The sequence below is a fragment of the Symsagittifera roscoffensis genome, chromosome 6 (genome assembly GCF_963678635.1).
Source record: "Symsagittifera roscoffensis chromosome 6, txSymRosc1.1, whole genome shotgun sequence".
Taxonomy (NCBI): Eukaryota; Metazoa; Xenacoelomorpha; order Acoela; family Convolutidae; genus Symsagittifera; species Symsagittifera roscoffensis.
Window position 1 is genome coordinate 16,752,451 of NC_087067.1, and position 11,015 is coordinate 16,763,465.

The 11,015-nt window shown below is 35.8% G+C and overlaps 1 protein-coding gene across 4 annotated transcripts; it reads right to left on the reverse strand.

Moving 5' to 3' along the window:
- Positions 1 to 71: 71 nt before the first annotated feature.
- On the reverse strand, positions 72 to 10,352 carry LOC134848141 (uncharacterized). 4 transcript variants are annotated; one of them, XM_063865498.1, is made up of 12 exons: positions 10,246 to 10,352; positions 10,036 to 10,120; positions 9,695 to 9,863; positions 8,721 to 8,888; positions 6,020 to 6,201; positions 5,706 to 5,806; positions 5,436 to 5,483; positions 5,120 to 5,275; positions 4,391 to 4,644; positions 2,018 to 2,287; positions 991 to 1,088; positions 72 to 670 (listed from the first exon to the last, which is right to left on the reverse strand). In XM_063865498.1, the coding sequence occupies exons 1-12, from the start codon at positions 10,347 to 10,349 to the stop codon at positions 272 to 274; spliced, it is 2,034 nt and encodes a 677-aa protein (XP_063721568.1). In that variant the 5' UTR covers positions 10,350 to 10,352; the 3' UTR covers positions 72 to 271. The 4 variants fall into 4 exon arrangements, with proteins under 4 accessions (XP_063721568.1, XP_063721569.1, XP_063721570.1 ...); XM_063865499.1 differs by lacking the exon at positions 5,436 to 5,483; XM_063865500.1 differs by lacking the exon at positions 5,120 to 5,275.
- Between the last annotated feature and the right edge of the window lie 663 nt (positions 10,353 to 11,015).

The window sequence follows — 11,015 nt, forward strand, 5'->3', positions numbered from 1 at the left end:
TAATCAAGTATTTTTAATGCTTTCAAAAAACGATCAGATATAATACGAGACCTTGAGATTTAATTCCTCTAACAGCATTTGCTAGCTATCAATTCAATTAGACTATATTTGTTCAAATATATTTTAAGCATAATTACATATTTACACAAAATTAGACAAATATATACATTTTATTCAGTTTCTTTTAAATTGACATGAAAATGATGCAGGCTTGAATTGAAATAATTAAATGTTCATAATGAAGAAGACGATATTATATTTTGTCAAAATTTCATCCATTTGTCGACTCGATTTTTTGCCGTGAACGACTGTTAGATTCCGCGTTAGCAAAGCTTGGCCGATTACTCGCCTCCGACATCATAGTAGTATCTTGCATCTGTGCTTTACTTGCTGTACTTGAAGTTAACACATTGGTAGTACTCATAACATTTTCCCTTTCTAACATTGCAGTACTTTTCCCGATTGAATTCTGACTCATCGTGTTTTTCATGGACAGAAATGACTCATCCTGGATAGTGTTTAGCATTTTGTGTGTGACAGGCCAGTCATCTGGGTTGTACACCTGCAGTTCCAATTCCTCTTGGGTGGGGGGAGTTGGCGCTCGGATAGGAATTTGGGTGCCTACAATTTGCAGCATCTTCAGTTCCAGCGGACCCAGCTTCAAATAGTCCTGAATTAAGAGTAAAAGGTTACCCAAACTACAACAGCATCTCAAAATCAATTCACACTCCCGTTACCTGAAATCCTCTTCGAAAAATGTCTCGCCAAGTAAATAACTAAGCAAACTAATGATGCAAAAATACACGCTCAGTGTAGAACTTCTGAAAGTAAATTTAGATAATATTACTTAAGGGGTCCGATTATCAAGTAGCGTCCTTTACAGAAAGACCAAAACTACTCTTTCAGAAAATCTTATCAATCAGAAAAAAATCAGGTCTGTGATGAGGGGTGCGGATCAAAATATTGAAAAGAAAAAAACAGTGAGCGTACATCTTTGGAATCGTCTTCAAGATTTAAGTGGTTATCAACCAAGTTGTTCGCCAGACCTTCTCCTGCGTTTAAGCCCAGATCCTCATCTATGTCACTTCCTAGAATAAAAATTATTCTATTCAAATTAACTATTTGGCAGCTAAAAGACACGTATAAAGATATTTACCTTTTAGTGCGTAATGTGGCATTCCGAAACATAGCCAACAGAGACAAGTTGGGAAAGAAACAATTAACGCAAAGAAGAAAAAAAGATTGACTTTTCTTTGAAAAAATCTCTTTGAACTTCAAACTACAAAAAATACATGGCCTTAAACTCTTTGGGTGATTTGTTACAATAGGACGAAATTGTGAGAACTAGAGTAACGCATGTGTTGAATTTGCGAACTATCGCGCATAATAAGGTCATTTCAGCTTCAATTCATTGTTTGATGCTACTAAGATAGTTTTTGTAAATACATAACTGTGCCAGATGAAATGTTATTCAAAATTCAAATTTTACACTTCTTTTTTCAAAAGACTTGGCAAATAAATTGAAAATACTGTTTGAAGTATAAAAAAGAGTTATTTAACTTGAATCTGCCACCTATTGAAAAAATATATCATAGCTCCTTGAATTGTATGAGCAATATATTATTCGCAGTTTTTAGATAAAATTAATCCAACTTGAAAAAACTGGATTATTAGGAAAGTTTTTATTCCGCTGCAAAATCTTGATACTAAATTCCACTTTCGAATCTAGAAATCGATCACATTTTTTGCGCCATTTCAGCTTTCCTTATTGGAGAGTGCATTTTGTCTAAGCATGAATGCACTTTTTTGTTATTAGAAAATTTTAAGACTTAAAAAAACAATCACGACCTATATAAGAGGCTGAACTACGTTCATCGACTCTTAAAAAGGCTTTAGACGCCTATATGTGGCCTCTAGACGAAAATAAATCAATCCTTCAAGCAGTTTGACAGGCTATTTATTTTGATAAACTTTTAGGCTCAATCAGACTGATCAACCATTTGAAATAACGACTCACTTGTGTCATCTAAATCAATGCCTTCATCATCATCTTCAATGTACATCTCCAGGTCATCGTCATCTTCCTCCCCAATTACTCCAAAAACTCTCTCCTCTATCGCTTTCAAAGTGGCACTCTTCTGTCGTCCATTGTACTGGTGGGTGGGCCTGCCTCCCACTCCTCTTCCAGCCCCAACAGCACCCGATGAGCTAACTGTGTCTGGTAAAGAGTGGGATGGCGCCATTGACGAGTAGCCGGAAGTGCGGTCATCTTCAACGGAGCCGTCGCCTAATAAAGTGACAACCCATCAAATAAGTTATTACGAAAATGTCACACTTTAATATTTTCAATATATCCAGATATGCCTTACACCATAGAAGCAATATTGCAAACTTTTCATTTAGCACATTGAAAAATTCCATTCAAAAAATATCTTAAAAAGCGGCAAGGCAAGAATCAAATCATTCTGAATGCCAAGCAACGCCATATCGAGACTATCGCTACAGAAAAAGTATTGTTTGGAAATGTCCCACACTTTTTAACAAGGAACATACATCGAACATACAAAAGAAGGGTCATACAAAAGACCAAACGTCAACACAGGCGCAGCTGCGCTTCGCAAACACTTGCAAGAACGCGACGAAAAAGCAGCTCTATCAAGTGAAGTAAGAAAAAGTCGAAATAAGCCTCGAATTATCAAAAACTGGGCTACGAGTCGGATCCGACTCTACTACCTAGCAAATTTGGGTCTCACGCACTAACTACGGATGCTTAAAATCCCGAAAAACTAGCCACCAATAACGCAGCTAACTATGCTAATAAATTGCCAATTCGATGCAGCAAAAGTAGCGTCAAATAGAAAAAGACCCAATTTAGCACGTGATAAATTGGAAAGCATGAAGCCAAATTATGCATCCAAAAAAAATTGAGTTCAAAAATTTCTGAAATCGAGCTTTATATCATTGTACTGCTATTTCAAACAAATAACTTTTTTCGGTTCATTTGATCAATTTATAATGCATCAGCTGTGTTAACTTTTTACTAATCAAATGTCAAAGCACATATGATATTATACTGCTACCGCAGCCAACTCATTAAAACGTGCCACCAAAAGAAGCACTTTTATTTGCGACTTAGAATGAAAAAAAAAAGAAATACACTTCGTACTAATACAATTGCTTCACAAGTGTAAAAATGAACTTTAAAACACGTAACCATGGGTTCCGATAAGATTATAAACTTTTGACGTGCAATTTCGGTGAACATTAGTTTCGGTGGAGTTACATCTGGGAAAGAAGTCTAGTACCCGGTTGCAACACCCTTGATTAGAGCAAGGGTAATAACAAACAAAAAATGAAAACTTTTATTCAAAAAATTCTTCATTTCTGCACAATTATTTTTGGAATTTTTACTATACAAGCAAAAAAAAAACTTAGCACAATTTAACATAGACTATTTCGCGTCAAAGAACAAAAGTCTATAAAATTTCTTATGTGACTCACGCCAATTATGAGTCAATAATTGCTAAATGACGCAAGCTGATTATGACGCAGTAACAGTTAATTTGAAAAAAAAACCAACTAACACGCCTCAAATTCTAGAGCGGACGCATTTTAACTAGTATACGAAAAAGTTCATTAAAAATATCCCAGGTTCGAACCTCTTATTTTGTTGCGGGTCTCCTTCCCTACATCTACGCTACAGATCCATGATATCTTGAAGCTTAAAGTGCTATTTGTAATAGAATAGTCTGTGTTAATAACCTTAGCATTGGCTGTTTTTTAATAGCTGGTTATTGATCAAACTGAACACTTTAAAAATGAACACTATGTGCGACTTAGGTTGGAAAAAAGAGATTTCATATCGCACACAAGCTTTGCTAGTGTAAAAACATTTAATTGTCAAGGGAACGCTAAAAGAACCTTCAAAAACCTCGTTTCCAGTCTAGTAAACTTCACATAAGTTTTTCTCGACACTAGGACAACTTTTTTAAAAAATTAAATGTTGGAATCGTGACTGAAAGAACTATTTTGACATATCACTCGACTCATTGCAATGATTGTGTTACCTGAATTTGAGTAAAAAACCAAAAAAAAAAGTTAACCCACGTGAAGACGAAGTTCCTCCCCATTTTCTATGGTCGGAACAAGAACTTAAAGTTTAAAATGTATCAAATTGAAACAATAAACATAGCAAACTAAGCCGACAAAAAAATGAGACGAAAAACATTATACGAAAAATGAAAGACCAAAACACACTCGATTTCCTACACATTTTAGAAGAAAGCCTAGTTGCCGATTAGTAACGAATTTAAAAAACGAGCTTGTATTTTAGCACAGGAATTTGCTTATGTCAGCAACCTTATTGATAATAATAACAGATTTAAATCACCTTTTTCAACCAACATGGTTTCCCTTTGCACCTGGGGTTTATTTGTTAATGCAAGTGATCCATAAGATATTTCAGAATGACCCATAACTTGTGACTCGGGCGGAAGTTTCTGATTGGCCAATTGAGGCGCGAATGGACTTGGTCGGAGCAGCGGGTGATGTGTGATCAAATCTCTCTCAATTATTCCCATTTTTTCTTCAATCGCATTGTTTGCAAATACTGTATCGGTGTCGAACTGGGTCAAAAAGAATTTCCTGAAACGAGAAAGTTTGGACTTATATATTGTAAGCAAAGTTCAAATTCAACTCCAATCATTATCAAACCATAAATTCTACGCTACACACTTTGTAGTTCTAGAAATGAAACAAATTAAAGAAGTCAGAAGTCTAATACATGCTAAGTTTGAATTAAACTAAATTCTCAAAGTTCTTGAGATATTTGAAATACTTAGACACGTGTAACTTGCTAGATTACAGAGACTCACAGACATCTTCAAAACTTGGCAACACATATCAGCAGTTTAAAAGACAAGTTCTTCATTTGCTTTAAACAAATATAAAATCATTTGACACTGAAATGTTTACTGACTTCGAAACATCTATTATTAAACAATTTGACATGCAGTTCAAGCGTAGACTTCGATATCGATTTAAGCGCTAAATCAACATATTATGAACCAACCAAAAACACATGCTAAACTCAATTCACGCTCTCCTCACGCAAACATACGGATCATGACTTGGCCCAGGTTGGATTCGATCCGCTGATATCGGCCCCGGAGTCCACTCACGATACAGCGAAAATGGGAATGCGATTTTCCCTCTTTCGTCAACACCATGTAGCAATAGGCTATGTTTTTTACAGTCTATTTTAGTCGGTTTGATCCTGCGATGATACAAAAAAGCGATTCAGTGCTTCAACGGAAGAGACAAAGATACAACTAACCATTTAGAAATAACCAAAATAAACAGAAAATAATTAAGATCAATTAGAATGAGAAATCTATTATGTAACTCAGTTTCAACAGATCTATCAATTCGCCTACATTTTTTCAATGGAGCTGAAGGGACGAGACGTTATCCAATCCAAATTGCTACATCAAAAAAGAACACATTAACTGAAACTGACCAGTTACAAAATTATCCAGCAATTCAAAATTATTTTCCACAAATAAGTCCCAAAACTATTCTCAAAATAGACTGCTTAAAACTTGTCTTCAAAGTTGTAGTGTTATCCTAGCATTGTCTAGGTGTTTATGACTGATTTGAAATATAATCGTAAAAAATGTCCATCGCTTCGAGCTGTGTATTGGTACCTGGATATGTTAAGGTCCTCCAACCGACAGTCGAACAGCTTCGCCATGAGTGCGAGGTTGCCCTGTTCCAGTGAATTTACTTCCTCTTCCAGTCTCTCAACCTAAAAACAACCCTCCGTTTACATTTTCAATTTCACCAATTCTGGAGCCACAACAAAAAATTATGGCTCAGGGCTAGGATTTACAAAAGATTTCAGGCACCTTTGATAAAAACCATAAAAAAGCTCCAAAATCATGGTCTTCAGGAACATACTGAACACTGAAGAATATGCTCTCACATTCGCATTATAACAGTGTAATTTCAAAAGTAGTACCTCCTGTTTGTATCGGACTGCTTCCTGTTTGAGCCATGAATGGTCCGTGATTTCCCTTCGCTCTTTCTTGTCCATCTTGGCCATGGCCTTACTCGCAGCTCCATCTTTCACATTTTCTACTGTCTTGTCCGTGTAAGAGCCCACTGCTCGCTTATTCTTCGCAAGATCTTCCTGGTGGAACTCTATGACAAACCATTGTTTCGAGAGTTGGCATTTAAAAAAGAGTAACAATGGATCTCATGGCAAACCATTTTGATTTAGTAGTAGAAGTAGTAGTAAGAGATTTCAATTTTCCCCTTGGGTAATTACTAAAAATCAGCAAAAATACAATCCAAATTGATATATTATTATGTACAAAAGAATATCGGCATTTCAAAGACCACGTAAAAGAAGCGTACAAGTTAAATTTTGATGAGCATAAGCTGTTAAAAAATATCCGAATCTGCCTGTTTGACAATTCTGATGAAAAGAACATTGTGACCCGAACCCCAACAAAATCATTGACGACATTCACTGTCCGGTAGAAAAAAAAAGACTTCGAAGTGAGAATTTCGTAATAATCGAGGTTGCAGAATATCGAAATTATTCTGCTTAGGCAAGTTTTGCCAAGTCGAATGGAAGAGGAAAGACTAAGACCTGGTTCAATTAGTTGATAGCATATTGGCAACGCATTTGATCAATTTAGCAAATAATTGTGAGGAGTGTACCTGTAGCACCATTCAAGACAAATGTAAAGGAAACGCTCAAAATTCGGAGAGTCGTATTGTCTTAGAATACGGTAAGTATATTTCAATACTGATGCCACGCATGATCGGTAGGACTAAAATTCTTTGCAGACGGAACATTTTTCGGTTAACTAGGCCCGAAGGTAAAACAAAATAACTCTACTTTTTGTAACTTGGATCTGGCATGGAAGTTACATTTAAAATTGCTAGTAAGTTCATTTTCTAAGTTTCTTGCGTTTGCGCCAAGGACGCTTCACAATAGGTAAGCAACAGGGGCCAGCTACAGCTGGGGGACCAATTGATAACATTTTCAAAAATGTACTGATGCGAAAGGTGAATCTCCAAAAACGAATATCATTTAAAATAGACGTTTACAAAACCAAAAACCCCTTTAAGCAACAAATAGGGCGCAGCCACTTTCAGGAGAAAATTCCCAGAGCGAAAAATTTCGATTGAAACCTTTATGTTATATCTGGCTGAGCCGTTTTCGAGATAATTCAAAAGTTTTTTTTAAAGACCGTCAACATTTCCAAAACATGAAATTTTTAAATTCAACATAAGCTTTCAAAAAATTGGGGCTTAATTGCTATGCAGATAAAATTCCTCGCACCTGTTTTTCCGACTGAACACTTGATTTTAAAATCGGCAGTGAATTTTTCAAAATTAAAAAAAGAGGCGTAACGCTATGAAGGGAAACTTCCTAGCGCATGTTCTTTTGATCGAAGCCTTAACCTAATAAATTGGCAGTGTTCGAGAAAAAAAATTACCAACAAACGAGTTAATTTCACAAAACTAAAACTATTTTCATAGATCATTAACGATAACTATATTCATCAAAAACACGGACGACACCACTCTAGCAGAGAAGATTCAGCAAACCTATTCCTTCAATCAGACCCTTCGCCTGAGTTAGCTGGTTAGTTTTTGAAAAAAGAAACGTTCAAAAACATGGCTAAAACTCTTCTTACAAAAATTTGGCATAGCGGTCTCTGCAATGAGGATTGCTACCACTGACTTTTGCGATTGAGCCCTCATACGAAGATTTGGCAAGGTAGATTTCGCGAAAAGGAAGAAATTTTTAAAAACAAACATTCGAAAATTCAAATATTTGAGATTTTCTAAGATTTTATCTATTTTCTACAGAAATTAGGTCGTAGAAGATTAGACACGGGCAACCCATCCCTATAACATACTTTTTTGTGCTAAAAATCTCAAAGTCTGTTGCTTGTCGAGTAAAATCAAAAGAGAAAATTAGGGTATTGAATCAGATAAGTGCGTAGCCGGTATTTGCAATGGTTCATCTTTTTGGAAATCAACACAGTAGCTCAAGAAAAGCAAAAAATTTTCCAAAGCGGCTCAAAAAATCATCCAAAAATTTTCATAATACCTGTTATTTGGCATACAGTTACTTACCACCAATAAACCAGATACAAAAATATAACAAGAATAGCCCGTTAGTGCAAGTAGCAAAGGATGTTCCGACCAGTTTTTCAAAAAGCTACCAACTTTTTTTCAAATTAATGTAACTTTTTCTGCGTGGTGTGATCGCGTAAAACTATATCTAACGTATATTCGACAGTCATAGTTTTTGGCAAACTGGAGAAAAGTTTTTGTAGAAAAATCACTAGAAAAACAAAAAATTAACAAACTTTACTGCTTAAAACTGAGTTTTCAGGGCTTAAATTGCGCATAAATAAGCTGTTGTAAGCCTGTTCGCTCGCTTTATTCACTCTAAATTGGAAAAAAAAAAATTTTAAACTCGTTTTTTCACGACTGAAACGGCTTCAATTTGGTATTTCATTCGACCCTTTCCGATTTTTTGTGGTACCTGGTTTTGTGTGAAAACAAAAAACGAGAAAAAACCAAAACAGATTTGAATACAAAGTTCCTCCACATTTTTCAAACAGTCGGAACAATGATATGCAGCAAAAGTAAGCCAGCTATAAAATTGCAAATCTTTAGTTTCAAGAACTAACTGGATTGCTCTTCAAATGTAGCCTGATTGTCGCGGATTTCGTCCTCCAAAATCGCAATCCGATGTTCGTCTTCGTACTGACCATAGTCTTTGTAGTCGTTCCATTTATCAAATACTGTCATTTCTTCCGCGATTTCTGCCTCCAACTCTTCGATATGCTTCTTGACAGCTAGAACACACTTTTCCTTTTGTGATCCATATACTTAAAAACATTTTAACTGAAAAATTCCTGAATACTGAAGACGCGGCTTAAAAAGTTGATATTCTTATCATCCAAGTCTAGCGTATATCCGTTTACCTTCATATCTAAGCAATCAGTTTTTTGTAGAAACAAAAAGTAGTGTAGTAAAACGGCCACACCTTCATTATATTCCATCAGTAGAATGCCCAATTCATGATTACCAAGACTAGCCCGTTGCTGTGCAATAACACATAATATTCCAATCACAATTACCATTAATAATCAGTAGGAAAAGAAAAGTAAACGAAACTTTTTTTTCAAAAAAAAAGACGAGGAATGAAAATAGCTGATATCAAGCATATCAAAAAACCACATCAAGGTTTCACGTTGAAAAACTTTCACCGTTGAAATGAGGAGACAGCTCTTTCACCACATCATTTTTTATGCCCACAATTTCCGACAACTTTTTCTCGACACAAACAAAACTTTTTTTGATTTTTTCAGGAACCAAAATTACGATCAAGATAATAGGGTACTAGTTTACTTGTTTAGTCCATTGTCAAAACTAGTTCATTTGTCGATTCCTTGTTCTCTATTATAAAAAAGCTAAAACAGGATTCGAACCAGAGCTAATCATAGCTAATCACATTCATTTGTGAATATTTTCAGATGAAGGGATTTTGAGATGAAGGCACGGCGAAAATAAACCAGCGACACATTTGATTAGCCAATCATTACATTGCTTGCTACTTATGAGGCCAGCAGCAAGTGGTACGGAAATTAAATTGACATACCCGCGACTTCTTGGCTCTCGTTTTGATCAGTTAACCACAAATCATGCAGTGCTTCTTCTATGGCAGCTCGACCAGCAATTGCATCTCGTTTATCTCCTTCTTCTTCGCCCCTGACCTCTCTTACGACCGAGTTCAGATGTCCCAATTGCTCTTCTCTCAACTTCATATTCTAATTCATTCAAACTCTTAACTCTTATTCAAGCTTTCAATTGAATTAACAACGTTGAATTATGCCTTAACAAATCAAGCTTCGGTTTCCTCGCAGAAGGATAATTTATAAGCATCTAGTTTATCAAAAAATACTTACCATATCAGTCACACTATACTCAAGATTAACTTACTCGCTCTTTTCCTTTCTCGATTTTCTTTTGCAAACTCTCAGCTTCATAATTTAAATCTTCTAATGCCTGCTCCTTCACATTTATTCTAAGCAAACCCACAGTTCAATTTCTCAAATAAAATTATTGGTTATCAATAATTCTGATTTACACATAAATAGGGTACAAGAACATTTAAGTGCAACTACTGATGGTAAATTAAAGTAGACATACTGATATGCGAGAATAGACTCTCTCATTGACATCTGTTCGTCATCTCCTTTTTTTCCTTTTTTACCTTTACCGCTCTTAGCTTTACCACTCTTCTTTTTTCCCATAACACCTGCAATAAAAATTGTCAACTTTATGCACATGCGTAGGTTGATCACTAATAAAATTTTGTGAAAGCACCGAGAAAAAAATTATCTTGTTTATTACAAACATTACTGTTCTGACTACACCCCCTTAGAGAAATAATTTTCGAGGGTGGTCCATCCGTCATGCGAAAGTCCGTGCACACGTTGATTGCGGTCACACTAACTTTACACACAGAGGCGAAGCTGAGCTTCGCATCACTAATCAAAGCGATAAAAATCATGGGTCCCCTTATCCCATACGGAAAAAAAACTTGTCGAAATCGTAGTCTGAAAAATCGAAAAATAATCTTATTGCAAAAATTATAGAAGTCAATTACATGAAACAAAAGTTTTGTTCCATCAATTTCATTTTGATTCTCCCTGGCAATACAAAATCTCCCAGGCAATACAGATTGCGAACGCCGCTTGCGTACTCGGCACAAAAAACAACAAAACAACTTTCCACGAACGTTTTTTGTAACATTCGCCCGGAAGATACATATCGACGGAAAACAAAACTAAGTCTTAAGACGACTGGCTAGCGTCTAAACAGAGCTTTGCATGCTTTTCACCGTCTCTACCAAGCCAGTACTTTTCGGTGGTCTTTTCCAACATCGGGTCGACAAAAACGTTACTGTTCTCCGGCTT